Source organism: Bemisia tabaci, chromosome 4, assembly GCF_918797505.1.
Source record: "Bemisia tabaci chromosome 4, PGI_BMITA_v3".
Taxonomy (NCBI): domain Eukaryota; kingdom Metazoa; phylum Arthropoda; class Insecta; order Hemiptera; family Aleyrodidae; genus Bemisia; species Bemisia tabaci.
In genome coordinates, this window is record NC_092796.1 from 33,017,019 (window position 1) to 33,033,684 (window position 16,666).

A 16,666-nucleotide genomic window follows, 5' to 3' on the forward strand; every position below is an offset into this window, starting at 1 on the left:
CTCACAGTCCGCGAGATTTCCATCTGAATAAAAAAATCAACCTCCTCTGCCCTCCTTTAATTTTCAAGTGAATTCTGAAATTCCCTCAGGCAGAAAGCTCTGTAGTCAAGTCTCAAGTGTCCCTTGTGAGCTAGCATTTATAAGGCGAACTATAAAAAAAAAAAAAAAATCACCGCAGAAGTAAAATTCTACCACAGTCAATAAAAAATATTGGTGTTTAGGTCCATCGGTAACTTTGCCATCTCACTATTATTGGTAATTTTACCGAGCCAGAATGATAAGATTACCAACAGACCCATATTTTACCAACCGTATTTCAGGTATGAAATAAAATACAGAGGAGGGGAAAATTAAAAAAAGTCCAATGAAAACTCGGTGTCAGTCTACGCGATGACAAAAGTTGTGAGGTTGCGAAGCGCCTATCCATCTAAGAGGCATGGATTTGCACATATCAATGTTAAAAACTGTGCGGGGCGGTGGCGGCTCGCGGAGCGAGTCGCAAGTTCGTCGCGAAGCGTAGAACTGGGGTCCAGGGGCACTCCCCGGCTAGACGTGTCAGCTCGCAAAGCGAGCTAATCACGCGACTAGTTAGCTATATAGTGGCCATAGCCTAGTGGCAATGTGCTGGCCTGCCACCGTTGCGACTTAAGTTCGATTCCCCGCGGAGGCTCCGGGGATTTTACGCTCGTCTTCGTCAAAGGACCTGACGTCTGAACCGGACGGAAATCGGCTGAAGACGCGTGAGTCCGCCACGCAGGTCATATGGCTCGCGGAGAGATTCAGCGCAAACTTCATTTTTTTGGCGATTTTATCGGCGATGAAATCGTTAGGATCATCAACATCTGAGCGATTATACTTCATATTATCGCCGATAAAATCGCCAAAAAAAATCGCAATTCAATTTCGAAATATCGCGATTTTTCCGTTGAAAAATGCTACATGGGCCGTCGAAGGGCAAGCATTGCGTCTCCCCGCGATCCTCAAAGAGTGGTTACACCCTCCTATGCTCCTTCGGTGGCGCTCAAACGCAACTCGGGTTGCTTGCGTTTGCGAGTCCGACGAAAAATTGCCATGCCGGTTTCTTTATTTGAGTGCAAGATAGATAGAAAATAGCCAGGCGGCGCGCTTCAGTGTGCAAGAGAGACATAAGATCGCTTGGCGGGTGTTTTTTGAGAGCGAGAAAGATAAAGAATCGCCTGGCGGCCGTCGCTTCTTAACTCCGGTTGCATGCCCCCCCCCCCCCCCCCCTCACTGTAATTTTCGCAGGTTACGCAGAAAAAAAAAAGGAAAGATAGATTCCATAGAAAAGAGGGAAAAATAAGAAGGGTTGCTTCAGTTCGCCCCCCCCCCCATCACCCCCCCCCCCCCAAAGTAGTGAAGGGATGTGATCTGGTATTCAACCTGTAGTAGGGTAGTGGCTTTTTCTCAAAATTAAAAAAAAAAAAAAATAAAGAAAAACTAAAAAAATTTCTTTTTCAAAAATGTGTCAGTATGAAATCACTATTTTTCATTGATTAAGTTTTAATCAAGTCTACAGTGAGCGGTGAATATTTCCAGATACATAAGCACTATACTGTACAAGTTCGTATCGTACCTGTGTGTGTTACGGTGAAAATCAAATTGCCCGTTGTTTTGAATTTCGCGCTAAAGTTGCCTCTTGTTGCCACGTGGAACTACTTATTTTTATCAATGAGGGCTTTAAACAGAAGTTCACCTGTCTCTCTTTCAAGATACATCATCAATTATTTTTAAAAAGAATACAAATTGGAAGGAAATTTTACGTTCTTATTACCACATAATTTACACACAGGCACACAACATACTTTCATCTTTAATTGAAACTTGGCAAATCTGGATCTGACTCTTTCCCCTCCCTCCTCTCTGAAAAGAAAATAAACAACGTTAACTTAACCTCAAACCTGGACTTGCCTGCCAGTATCGCATGCATGTGATGTGATAGAATCAAAGGAAATAACCGAAAACCATGCGAATTTTCTTAACTTTACTTGGCATCTTAGTGTTTTCCGCGCAGTTCAATCGTTCCATTAATCCATCCTCTTATCCTTTTTACATTTGCCAACTTTCTCCCATCTCTGGTCTTTAGTGCAGTGTCGCTCAAATCTCATGAAACGTTGCAGCGAATCTCTGGATTGACAACTCATGAATCTTTTTTGTAGCAATTGAAGTTATCGAAGATGAGACGAAGAACTTATCCTCTAAACGTCAACAATGGATTCGAAGATTGGGTTTGTATTGTCCTTTATACCAAAACTTGAGTAATGCCCAAGCAATCTAAGGAATGAGCAAGGAATTCTAATTCATGCCTGTTACTTTCATTGTTTTTAATGCTCCTTTGGCCCGATTTTAGACGGAAAGTCCCTTTTACAATTTGTAGATTTTCATACAGGGTAGAAGACACGGTCGTCAGTCAAAGAAACTTGCTAGGGGGTGTACTTAAGGTGATACAACGGTTGCCATTTTTTGTGTCAAAGCGTCGTGCGATATATCGCATCATTTCGTTCCATAATTTCAGCTACTTGTCATTTTTTTCGAATTTTGGGAGCGCATTTCTGTTGTCATGTGACTAAAGAATTCATGTACCAAATTTGACAAAGAAATTCAACAAATAAAGACAGGGTTTTTTCAGAGGAAAAATATTACATTCGAGTGCAGTTTTGATATCAGTGCTTATCGTATGTGATATTTTTCCTCTGAAAAAACCCTGCCTTCATTATGTTGTATTTCTTTGTCAAATTTGGTACATGAATTCTTTAGTCTCATGACAACAGAAGTACGTTGCGAACACCCTGTTTATCGACCCTTTTCCATTGGTTCAAATGGCAGATCAATTGATATATTGCAAAGCACGCCACGCCACTGGTATATGGAGGCAAAATTTTTAGTGAAACAATTTCAAGTCGAGTTAGGTTGATGAAGCAGATTTTGAGATCTCGCCGGAAAAGTGTTTTCAGAGTCACTGTCCTTCAGAGGAAGTTGAAGTTTTATTGCACTCGTGTAAATTAAGAGCATAAAGCTGCACCATTGTCTGGCAGTTTTGTATTCTAAACATGGCAATTTAAAGTTTCAAATAACTTTCTCTGGGAAGCACTTTTTTTATAAACTGCAAATTTCAAACCACTATATTTCCAGCTTGGTTAGTCACTTTTCAGCATTCACTGTTCTGAAATTCTACTCAATGCTCTGATATTAATTGCTTAATTTTGAGTTTTTGTGGATTGAGATCCTTTTCACCAAGGAAAGTCACAAATAAAGGAGAAAAATTGCAAAAATTATAAAGAAATTATCTTCATTACTTTTCCACTTTGAAAAGAAAAGTAACGAAAAGTCTGCACTGTTGCGAACAGAATAACACTGTCTCTGAGTTGAGCCACAGATATATGCATTGCCAATGCTATTTTATGTTGAATGTTTTGGTCAAAGCATTTCGACGGTGAAACTGCCAAACCACGTATCTCGTTTGCGGTGTTTAAAAATCTACGCTCACATTTTATTTTTTTCAAGTAGACCAAATCAATATCATTCCTTGAAATTTTCACGGAATTTTCTCCGCACAAAGAGGAAAAATCATAGAAATTTTCAAGACTAGATGTTAAGTAGTTTTTCATTTAAAAAATAAAGTATGACAGGAAGTCTGCGACGTCGCAAACCGAGATACGTGGTTTGGTAGTTTCACCGTCGATTTAGCCTACGAGTTATGCAACAAACAACTTGAAATTGTAGTAAAGAACGTAAAAATCACTATATTTATCTTTGACAAAGAGTATGTATTTTTTTGCTTTTGTCAGTAATGAATACGTAAAAATATCTTGCAATTTGTTTAATAATGACAGCATTTCATACTTTTCAGGGGGGGTATATGAATGCAAAAAAGCAGAAGTTGGAAGAACAGTTTGCTGTCGACGCTAATAAGGAGGCTCCAAATGACAAATCTACCATATTTCAAGGCATTGCAATATTTGTAAATGGATATACAGGTAATGATCACAACAATGATGTCTCATTAATCAATCAATAAATGTGAAACGAGGAATTTCTTTAAAATTGTTTAATAATTGGACGAATTTCTATCAAACAGAACTATGTGCAGGGGGAAATATGGGGTGTGCTCGTTAGTGTTCCGGCATAAAAAAAGAATGGGAAAATATAAAGCACCAGTGACTAACTCATGAGGTGCGTCCTCAACGCTCTAGATACATGCCCACGGCTTATGAGTGTCGCAATAGTTGCCTCACAGTTCTATTTGCTGAATTGGAGAAGCAGGATTTCACGTTTTGTCAAATGGAACTATGTGCACAATGCATGAGCCGTAGGCATGTAGTTAGAGTGTTGTGGACGCGGCTCATGAGTTAGTCAACAGCGACGGTGGCTTCGTTACTGGGGCTTTATATTTTCCCATTCATTCATATGGCCCGAGCACTAACGAGCACACCCCATCTTTCCCCCTGCACATAGTTCTGTTTGATAGAAATACGTCCAATTGTGGAAACGCCTTAGCTACAAGCTTCAAAAAAGAATTTTAACAGTCAAACTGAATCTTTGAAGGGTGAATGAAAGGCATGGAAATAATATTCTAAATCCTCACAAACTGATGAGTCTAGGTTTTAAGATCGGAAAGTTTTGTCAGCATGAACTCCTCTCGTTGTTAGTTATTTTTTAATCATGGGTGTATCCTTCAGAACTGTTTCTTACTTCAACTATTTAAGCCATAGATAAGTCTAAGGATGTTTATGGTGACAATTAGATCATATTTAGTAGGAGGGAACCAACTCAATTTTATTATTTTCAAAATTTTGCATCTTCTTCTTTGCTTTAAACAATACTAAATGCATGTATTGTAATACAATTTAAACAATCATCTTCCTGTTTAATTAATAATTATTTCCTAGAAAAGCAAAAACTATCTGTTATTCTAAGCATTTTTTTTGGATGAAGATGAAGTTGCACAATTTTTACAACACAGTAATCGCAGTAGTTCCCTTCTGCTAAATACAATTCAATTTAGACTAACAAAACATTTTCAACCCATTTTTTCTAATCATGTCGGTGGTTTCTCATAAAGTCTAAGGCATTTCTTGCGCATCGAATAATGGTAAGACCTCAATCTCTCGGCCACGGTAAAGTTCTAATCTGCTGCAAGAACTTCTGTTTTAATATGCCTTGAAGTTATCAATCATTAAAATGTTTGCTTTATATTCAGATGAGAAAGGAGAACTTCTTAGTTGCTCCTTCTTGATAAGTTCTTTGTCCCACTTTCATCCCATAGAAGGTCATTGTGTTATTCCTTAGCCCTTAGCAACCCAGGAAATCAAATTTCAGATTGATCAAACATCCCTAACTAGGTCAATGTCACACTTTGTACCAGTATTTACTTTAGTGAACTATTCTTTTATTGCCATTGATAACCACTAGTGGCAGGCATTTATTTTTTTTTGTTTGCAGTTGCATAGTTGCCAATTCTGGAAAGGAAATGTATAAATATTTTGCAGGTCTCAGATTGCTCTTCTATCTTAAAAGTTTTAGTTCCTTCAAAATATCTCTTGGTAGAACCTTTTAGTATAAGAAGCATGGAAAATCTGTCCAAAAAATACATTAGCTCTCACAGCTTGTTTTATAGTATGAAAACCAGCTGTATTTTCCAAAAAATAGTCTTGTTAGTTTTACTTCTTTGCCAAAAAAAAAAAAAAAAAAAAAAAATTAAAGATATTCTCAAGCATTATCTCACAAGATTGAAATCTTCAATCTGATCCTAAATCTAAAAAAATACATTTTAAGATAGGTATATCGAAGAAGCATAACTAATTTCTTAATAATTTACTTTGCCCTCCAGATTTTCTCAGGACAATGAAATTTCTGCTCGTTGCATCAATGTATGATCACACTATTTCCACACCAAATTTAATAATTTTAAAATGATCTTTTTCAGTTCCATCAGCAGAGGAACTGAAGTTTTTAATGATGGAGCATGGAGGGATCTATCACCACTACCAATCACCTCGCACTACGCATATAATAGCCAGTAATCTTCCCGATACAAAAATCAAACAGCTCAAAGGGAACCTAAAAATCGTGAAACCGGAATGGATTGTCGACAGTCTCAAAGCAAATCGGTTGCTTGGTTATGATCAATACTTACTCTATACAAACCAGTCAACCACGCAACCAACATTGAAGTTCACCAAAACCAGTCCAGTCAAGAACAAAACAGACCTTCCAAATGGCTTCAACGGTTCCACCAGTCCTGGCGACCTCTTCGAAGACTGTGAGGCAATGGATTGTGCCTCAGAAGTTCAAAATGAAAAGAAATCAGAAATATCCCCCACCAAACAGTCCAAATGGACTGCAAGGACAGCTAGTGATGATAATTTTCTATCTGAGTTTTACCAGAACTCACGTTTGCACCACATTGCTACCATGGGTGCCACTTTCAAAGATTATGTGAACGAACTTAGAGAGAAAAACAGTCGCAGCTTTCCAGGCAGAAAATTTCTCAATAACGTTGAAAAAGTAGATCTTGAAGAAGACGAATTAGATGACTCACAATCAAAGAATTCGCAGAAAACAATAATGCACATTGACATGGATTGTTTTTTCGTTTCGGTTGGTTTGCGGAATCATCCTGAATTGCGAGGAGTGCCAGTTGCAGTCACGCACAGTAAGAAAAATCCGTCCAAGCTTGAACCTAACCAGAGTGTGCAGAAAGAGATTGATCTTTACAAGAAGCGTACGATTGAGAGGTATAAGAAAGATGGAGATGGGAATGATGATTTGATTGCAAAGCGGATTTCATGGGCGAATAATATCGGTGAAGCTGATTCTATGTCAGAGATAGCATCGTGCAGTTATGAAGCCCGGAAGTTAGGTGTCAAAAATGGAATGTTTCTAGGACAGGCGCTTAAACTTTGCCCAAATTTGAAGACCATTCAGTATGACTTCGAGGGGTACAAAGAAGTATCCACCACTTTATACAATTGTGTTGCCAGGTAATATGCTCATTATGATATTTTATTTTCTGGTAGAAGAGAATATTTGTGCTTAGTAACAGGACAGGAAATAAATAAGCAAATTTTATTTCAAGGTGCGAATATGTTTGGAAAAATTTGTCTGGTCCGGTCTTATCAATCATCAACACCAATCGACACTGCAGCCAACAAATCCAAACAGCCAGACCTATTGAACCTTTTCTAGGACCCCATTGCAAGTTGGTACCAAAATAATGGACCGACAGTCAAAGAAAATTTGACAGTCACAGAATCAGAAGTTCTAAATTCAAACTAAATGCCGCTGTGAGGTTCGGTTAGGAAAGTAGTTCCGAACCTCAAAATAAAATATGCATAATGTTGCAATGTCATTCTTTTGAACACATACTTTAACGCTTTAACTTTCAACATTAGATTTGATTGTAAAACTTCATATACTTTTTCATTAAAATAAAGTAAAACAGTTTACACATATGCCAATCTTAACACCTTTTTAAAATGTTTCTTTACAGTTTTACGTTGGATATTGAAGCTGTCAGCTGTGATGAAATGTTCGTTGATTGTACATCCCTCCTGAAGGAAACTGGTGTAACTGCTCTTCAGTTTGCTACTGTTTTACGTGGTCAAATTAAAGTAAGGAAGCTGCAACCTGTAATTTGATTTTTATCTAGTTTCACTAAAAAGGCCTACTTTTTGTAATCAATTTAGAAATTCCTGTAGACTGCTGTTTAAAATGCTTTTAAAAAATGCTTCAGAACTTCTTTTTTGTGCATACTTATAGAAGGATTAAATGTAAAAGAAGATGATTTTCTACACAAAGAGAAGCATGTTAACATGTAACCCTCCACTGGAAAAGAGACTTGTGTCTATGGAGGCAAAATTTTAGGTGGCTAGATTTTTTTCGAGGTGGGAGCGAAAATTTAAATTTTGAATCATGAAAAAACTCCCTGGAGTTTTGAAAAATATGTTTTGAGTGGTTCAGTTTATTTCTATGCCGTTAGAAAGCACACAGTTGCCTTGAAATCCGGTAATTTTGCATCCTGAACTTAGCAGATTAGAATTTTAAATAGCTCCAGGCACTAGATTGACCTTTTAGTTCAATATACAGTGAAAGCTGTTGATTTGAAAAATTTTAAATTGATAAACTCACGCTTTCACGTACTTAATTTTCCAAGTAATATTTTTACGTAGAGAATCTCCTATCATACACTCATCCCCCCTCCCCCCAAGTCTTACAGTGATCTTGACAGATTTCTAGATGGTGACATTCTCTAAAATCAAATGAATGTCTTTATTTTCATTCCAGGAAAAAACCGGCTGTCCATGCTCAACTGGTTTTGGAAGCAACAAGCTCCTAGCTCGCCTTGCTACACGGAAAGCCAAACCAGATGGACAATTTTACTTATCAGAAAATAACTTACACGGCATCATGAGGAGCCTCCTAGTGGCTGATCTGCCAGGTACGCAATTATTTATAGTGTAAACTTCATGCCTCTGAAACTTTTTTCAAAGGTCCCATCTTAATGAACTGGTCTCCAAAATCATAAAAACTTTACCTATGAAAAGAGGATAGGCACTTTTGTCAAAGAGCTAATGTCTGTAAGCCAAAAGCAGAGCCGTCATTCTATAATTGTAGATAATTAAAGTAAATTAAGCATTGATTGCCAATTAGAATTTTTAAATCGTTAAAACAAGCCTTCCCTTTAACTTTGTACAGCGTAGCACATAGATCATCTTCACATCTGCATTAATTTTCTTCTTTTTTTTCTGCCCTTTTCACCAGGGCATTATGTAAATATTGTGACATGAAATTGTACTATGATTGTCGATTCTTCAAGAATTGTGAAGGAAACAGAATATCCAAAGTCAAATTCTTCATCCCAAACAAAAGAGTTACTGTATGTTTAACATAGAGGAAAACGTTATCCACTCTATTCATACTTACCTTTGCGTTTTTCATCTTGGCGTCACAAGTGATGCACTTGGAGTAACTGTCACAAATACATGCATCTGCGATGAATAAGATTAAGATCAAAGAAACTGTCATGCTGTAACACAGTCAATTGTTACGTACACTGTTTTTTACTTATTTCATAAAGTTTCCGAATTTTGAATTCAAAATTTTGGTGTTCAAACCAATTTGATTATTTGTGACCATAACTGTGAAAAGGGACCCTATCCTCTGGGAGCAAATTTTCCTCAATTTTTTTCCGAAAACCTAAGTCACATTTTACTACAGTACAAGAAATTTTTCTCTTGGAACTTGACAACTTGTTTCTTCCTAAATTTCTGAGCTTTCAGGGTCAAACTTGAGCCAAAATGTTCAGATTTTCCTCCTATGTGCATCTGAAAAAACTTGAAGAAAATTTCCTCCTGGAAAATCAGGTCCTTTTCACAGCTGCACATTTTTAGTTAATCTTCCTGCACAAACCTTCAAAACAGGATTTTTTACAACCACACAACTGCCTCATTGCAACTGGCGGTATTTCCTCCCAGTCATCACTGTAAATTATTTACGTATGGTTTGTTTTCGACCCCCCTTTTTTTTGCTGACTCCTGTGCCTAATCACAGTCATAAATTCAAATGTCTGTCCTTTTTCAAAAATCCAGAAAGATACAATAAAAGTCGTTGAACTAGGAGTATAAGATCTTTGAAATGAAGTTGTTTAAAATAATATGTTTAGGTGTTGGACGTGCGATGGTTTATAAACTGTCAACGCTTGGTGTTAAAACATGTGCAGACTTAGAGAGGATACCGCTTGATAAACTGAAGTCTGAGTTCGGTGAAAAAACAGGACTATCTTTGTACAAGTAAGTTATCTTATTAAAGGACACTCTGCAAAAACCTTTTTTCTTTATCTGTTACATCTTTTTCTCCCATTTTTTCTTACCTTTTTCTCCAGTCAGGACACTTGCCTAATCAGGCTATACATTATTCATTTAAGCTCCCATCAAATCTTATTTATCTCAAATTTTTGCTCATTGGTTTGTTTTTTTCTTTTCTCCATTTTCAATGTCCAATTTTGGAGTATTTGTGAAACAAAAGTTTGTAACTTTCAGAGGTATACATTTTCCCCACTGAAATTGAATCAGAATATTTTTCTTTTATTGAGACTAAAATTTTCTCTCTCCTAGCTAAGCAGTCATAATTTATTTAAATGAATGAAATCCATTCGATGACTACCCGTGTAAATCCATTTGAGACACTGCAGTCTTTCTGTCATGTCAAATTGTTTCTTTTGAAAACTAGTCTATGTAATTTCTTGAAAACTCCATAGATTTTCCTTCTTTGTTTGCAAAATATTTTTTATAAATTTCAAGCAATGAAATTGGCTTGTTTCCCTTTGAAAAAATAAAACAGGAGCGGAACTTTTGAAACACTGCCATGGTGGCACATGGTTTCACACTTAAACCATCAGATTGCTCTTTCTTCTCCTCCTTTCAGGCTCAATTTTCAAAAAAGGACAAAATGGAATTTTCAATTTATGCCTCAACAGCAAAATAATAAAACAAAATTCTGAAATGAATTCTGCTTTACCTAAAACTCTTTGCCGTTAAGGGTTCATTGCAAGTCGGGACCTGTAGAATTTGCATTCGCTAATTACGTTTTTTTTCGCGAAATTTTGGCATTGGTCATATTGAGGTGGGACTAAGGTACAAATGTTAGTGCCAACCCGCTAATTTCAAATTCATAACGCAAAATCGGGCCTCAAAACGCGAAATCACGGAATCATCGCCAATTTCCGGGTTTCAAAATGGAAAATCCCCTAATTTCTTAGGTTTCTTAACGCAAATCCGCGCAAGTGTGTTCGACGCTATTTCCCGCAACATCATAGCCTAATATTTTCCCACTGAGAGTTTACACGAACCCTTAAAAATCCAATATAAAGTGTATTTGCAAAGAGATGTTTAGAATATTTGATATAGGCAGTGCAAGAAATTTTTTTAAATTATGAAAAATGTCTTTGTGGCCGAAAAACATGAGTTCAGTAACATGATCCAAACTACAGCTTTGGTGTTTCAAAACTCAGCTTTAACGCAGAAAACGACAAGTTCAAAACCCTGCTTTCTACATGTCCCTATTTGCAAGAGAGACTTAAGCCATTTTACACAGAATATCTCACTTGTACCCATCATTTGATATTAATGTTTCCAGCCTTTTTCTTTTGTCAACAGTAACTGTAGAGGAAAGGATGATCAAGTACTGAATTTCAATCACCAAAGGAAATCGGTATCAGCGGAAATAAATTACGGCATTCGTTTCAAAGATCAAGCAGAGGCGGACAACTTTTTGCAGAAGTTGTCGAAAGAGGTTGAGAATCGATTGCGAGAAGTCAAAATGAAAGGAAGATGTATCACTCTTAAGTTCATGGTATGCTATTCATTACGTATATTCCCATTCCCCTCTGAATCTGAGAAGTCATTTTATTATATTACAATCTAAAGTCTCCAAAAGATTTAAGACTATGCTTTGAAGATTCTCTTTCTTCTACCAACTCTGACTTCTTGTGAGAATACATTATATTATTCTTGTGGCATGGGAATGTTCTAAGTTGTTAATGTAGGTGATTCTTTCTTTCCTCCAAACAAAAGAATGCATGAAATAATGAACGCTGAACAGAACATTGTGCTTGAAATTATGACCAAACAACTTGTCTGGTGTGGTCATGTTCAACGAATGGCGGATGACAGATTGCCTAACAAGGCATTAGATTGGGTTCCTCTTGGGGGGAGACGCAGTGGACGTCCAGCCAAATCGTGGATAGGTGGCCTACAAGATGAAATTACAAGATGCCATTTACCAGATGACTTCTGGGTCCATCGACAAGAATGGTGATTTGGTGTCGCAGAGCGCCTGGACGCGCTGTAAAAGCATCTTGTATGTATCTAATTCCTTCTTTTATCGAGGTTTAGAAAATTATCCTTTTATTTGAATAATTACATTGACATTTTTTAACTTACTATTAAGCATTCGTGATTGAATTGTAAAGTTTATACTGACACACATTGTAACAGTGCAGCTACAATCGACTTTATTATATATGATTCTGAACACTTTGAATCGAAAAATTGAATTGAAATAACAATACCCAATGAAGTGAGTTCAAGAATCTATCTCTTATCTATGCTCAAGAATCTGCCTGCACTCAAGAATATGAACTACGGTAGTTCCAATGTCATAAGTATCGGTTCAATTACCATTGGAGCCAAACCAAGTGTTTAAAAAAATATTCTTCAATAACAATGAACTGTTCTGTCTGTTTTTAAATTTCATTGTATTGTTCTTTCAAACAGGTGCGAGCCCAAGAAGCTCCAACCGAAACCGCTAAGTTTATGGGTCATGGTGTGTGCGATCATATGACTAAGTCCGTCACAATACCAATACCGACTGCCGATTCGAACATTATTTACAAGTGAGTTACATGTTTATTTATCATTCTTTCAACCCAAGATTTTTGAGAGGTTGATGATCCCCAAAATCCTCAAGATTGAAAACGCCTCAATGAGCTTGAAATTGCATATCACCTATGTGATATTTTATGTTTTTATGCTCTTCTTCTCAGAGAAACCATACTTATAACTAAGTGAAAAAAAAAACACTAAGAAGTGGCCCAAACTGTATGTAACAAGGTGGAGAAATGGTGCTGAGTCCACACCATTTCGCGGGGAAACAAAGCCAAGAAATTCCAAAAATTAAAATTAGAGTCAAAATTTACTCACAACTAAGTTGTCCAGCGATTTTTTTTCATTCACTTTACTTGAAACTCATATAATCTAGCATTAAATTTTTTATAAGATCTAGATTTTAATGATTTTGAGCAAAACCTGTTGCAAAGCTCAGTTTTCAAAATAGTAAGTTTAGAATCTCAATTTCAAGTTTTGTAAGAGTGACATCAGATTGAATTTTTCATTAGCCAAAAGAATCAGTTTGATTTTTAAATTTTGAACTAGTTTTCCTCAAAATCAGGAGAATGTCTTTTATCTCTTTCATTGAGAATTTATTCTTCAACTATTTCCAATTTATTCTTGATTTTCAGAGAAGTCATGAAGATTGCACAACAGTGGAAAGCACCACCCCAAGATTTGCGTGGGATCGGCATTCAAGTATCACGTTTGCAGAAGGAAATCCAAGTTGCGAAATCATCACTCTACGGATTTTTAAAAAGAAACAGCCTGTCACAAAAAATGCGGCAGAAAGATAAGGGGAATACTCCCTCCAATAACAGTTCCACACCAAAGTTGCCAACCTCCGAAAAACACGATTCCCATCAAAATGGAGAACAGATAGATATCGATTTTGGGGACCAACCACCAGATCCTTTACACGTGAATGATTTGACCTTCAAAAAACCGAACTCTTGTCATGAAGAAGAGCCAATGGTCATCGATTTTGATAACCCGCAACCTGGTCCCTCACAAGTGAATGGTTTTAAGAAAACTTTCAAACCTAGCGTGGATGAATTCTTCAATCGTAACAAGCAAAATACTAAAAAGCCTCCAGCTATCGACAACTCGGTAATCAGTACTTTTATTTTATTTTCTCAATCAATTATATGATTTTGCTCATAAGTATGTATTCTGAATAAAGTGATGAATTTATAAAACTGAAAACTTCATTGTTGGGAAATCAAATAATTCTTAGCTTGCAAAGTAAGGGTTTCATGTTTGAGTTTGTGAAAAATTGGTAGCTGTTCTAATGCTAAAAATTTATAAGGTGTTTACCCTGAATATTCAAATTGGCAAAAATGTAGTTATGGTTGTATGGTTGTTAAGGCACTATAGGAAATTTTAGTATCTAACGAACTTGGAAACTTTAGGAATTGAAAAAATAAAAATTAATCTCTGTAATATATTATTGCCCTAATGTATTTTCATCGTATTCCTATTCAGGTGTTGGAGGCACTTCCAGATGACATAAGAATAGAGGTCTTAAAAGAATATCCAGATCAAATCAAAACTTTTCAACAATTAGAAAAAACAAAGCCGCCAAAAATTGATAACACAGAGTCGCAGAGCAATTTGGCAGTCTATGAGGCAGACTTAACTTTATCACAAGTCGATAAGAGTTTTCTCGAAGCACTGCCCAATGATCTGCGGCAAGAAGTAATCTCTGATTTCAAAAGTCGAGCAAGTGAAAAGAAAGCAGCCGAGCAAAGCAGGACAATGATTGGAGTTGGAGAAAAATCAGGTTATTGTTGTAGATATTTCTAATGGTAGAAAATTATTGCTAAGCAGTCTTTTTTTCTCTATCTTTCTCTTTTTGTAGTTTACTTCTGGCAATTGCAAATCTTCTGATGTCAGATCTATGCTAAAAACTGTGTAAGAGTTATCAATAGCATTGATAATTACAATCATATTAGCCTTTCAGTTATTCTTTCCTATAATCAGAGAGAAATCGCGGATTTTAAGCTATTACCATGTAGTTTAAGAAAAAGTAAAAACAAAAGAAAGAAATATAAAGGATTCAAGGAAAAATAATACTTGAAAATAATTTCAAGTAGTTGCTTGATCTATTCTTGCTAGTAATTTAGTATAGTTGAGGGAGATTTCTTCCGAAATTTTGTGTATAAACGAAGATTGGTTTTCTGTCAAGGAATATAAACTGTGACATGAAATCAGCAGTCTTCTAGACTAAGATACGAGTTTTTCCCGTTTCACCATCGATATTTATTTTTTGTCTGCTCACATCTCCTCAGAATCAATCCTTTTCCGATGAGAGGTAAGATTTGATGAGATTACATATTTTCATTTTTTCAGATGCAGTTCCCACCTCAACATCTAAAGTCACCGATGATGATGATGCTGAAGAACTGGACTTCTCATTGTCCATCAAAGAGATTCGGAAATTGATAAAAGAGTGGACTCAGTCCGAAGAGAAACCCACTGAGTTCGACATCAATATTTTTTCGAAGTATCTTGTTCATTTGGCGTGTAGTAAAGATCTGGAGCATCTTTTACAAATTCTCAACATGCTTTACAGGTAATGTGTTTTCCAACAAGAGAGTATGCAGGAAAGTCTTGGAGTGGTGTCCAATTTAGTTTCTGCTTCTATCATAATGACACAGCAAGGAAAGGTATAGCCATACGAAGAAAAGAAGAGACAAAGGAGTGAGGGAGCGAGAAGTCTTGGGGCAAAAGGGGTTTTGGCTTGCAAAGTAGAATGCTGCAAATGAAAAATGGCTACCACCCTCTTCTATTTTTCCATGACAAGGAGAGCAGTACATACACTTTTCCTTCATAGCTTATTGAAAGCCAAGAATCAGGTCTGAGGGGATATCCAACTTTGATATGCTATGTAGACGATCAATTTCTAATGACAATTGTATCTTCCTTTAAGTTTCTGTCTGAAAGTTCTTCAGCAGCTTTTGTTGTTCTGAATTGTTTGAGGATTTGTCTCAAATACCGGGTGTTTCAGACCACCCGTCCACTATCTTTTTCTCGAAAACAGCAGAAAATTGAGCTTCGGGACAAAAACTTTCATAGGGTAAATTGACGGGTGAAGATGTTGTAGCCCTACCCGGGTAGGGTTGAATTGTTACAAATAACATATTAACGTCTACTCTTCCTTTTCAGGCTGCTTGCTGTAAAAAAGGAAATTTCGTGGAAGAGAGCCTATTCGGTCATGGTGGAAGCTGTCCAGGGAGCAATGATGCAGACGTATAATTCAAAACTCATGGTCAATGAATTCTTTCCACCTTGAAGCAGTGCTCCATTGATAATTTTTCACGAAGACTCTAAGAAAACATCATATAAAGAGCAGGAACTGGTCTTGTTTTTTCATTTTTCAGTTCTGTGTGTGAGCCAAGTGAATGGCACTAGGCTCAACTGAGTCCTTAATTTTACAGAACATACAATTTTCTCACTGTTGCTTGGATTGTCTAACATGGTGAATTAGTTGGAGCTGGATGATTCGAAAGAATCGCTGGAAATCTGCCTGATAAAGTCTTTCATATTTTAACACATTTTTTCATCAACATAATTATTTTGCATACTTGTTTTGTTCTAAAAATTATTTTAAGTAACTTAATTTGACCGGCACTGCAAGGCTTTTTTGTCGCTTGAGCTGTATGTTCTGTCAAGAGAAATGTGATATTTATCTAGTCATAGTGTACCATCATCGAATATTTTGTCTGTTTTCTCATTAATGATGCCACAATCATGAATACAAAGTTTTTTATTTTTGTGAAAATATTTGTCTTCTGTATTTATTATGTAGACTCCTTTTTGTTATCTAAATTGCCTCCGTATCAGTATAACATGCTGTTGAAAATGATCAAATTCTTTCCATTTCTTCATGTCAAACAGTTGAAATACCGGCAAATTGAAAAGATGACCATTAAAGAAATTACTGATAGAGATTAGGGGTTTTTTGGCAAAATTGTTCCACAGACTTCTGTTTGGCGATCTGTTTCTGTTGTGGCGATATCGCCACATTGATACCCTGATGAATTCAAAGTTCTGAGAATTTTTTTTAGAGAGCCTCTTACTAAATATGTCTTTGAAAAGAAGACTTAAAATTATACAAAATTTGATCAACATTGTCTGTAATAACTGTAGAAGTACAACTTGGGTAGATATCGAAAATTATTTTACCTTCATATTGAAGATATTCACTTCGATTATGTTTTCAGGATTATCAGACTGTTGCATGCCACTTAATTTGCATT

The 16,666-nt window shown here is 36.4% G+C and overlaps 1 protein-coding gene across 1 annotated transcript; it reads left to right on the top strand.

Annotated features, from left to right (window-relative positions):
- Positions 1-1,906: 1,906 nt before the first annotated feature.
- Positions 1,907-16,188, top strand: Rev1 (Rev1 DNA directed polymerase). The gene is made up of 12 exons (XM_019050261.2): positions 1,907-2,246; positions 3,869-3,995; positions 5,945-7,001; positions 7,511-7,631; positions 8,305-8,458; positions 9,683-9,809; positions 11,175-11,370; positions 12,294-12,412; positions 13,037-13,514; positions 13,890-14,187; positions 14,757-14,979; positions 15,573-16,188. The coding sequence occupies exons 1-12, from the start codon at positions 2,196-2,198 to the stop codon at positions 15,697-15,699; spliced, it is 3,078 nt and encodes a 1,025-aa protein (XP_018905806.2). The 5' UTR covers positions 1,907-2,195; the 3' UTR covers positions 15,700-16,188.
- Positions 16,189-16,666: the final 478 nt, after the last annotated feature.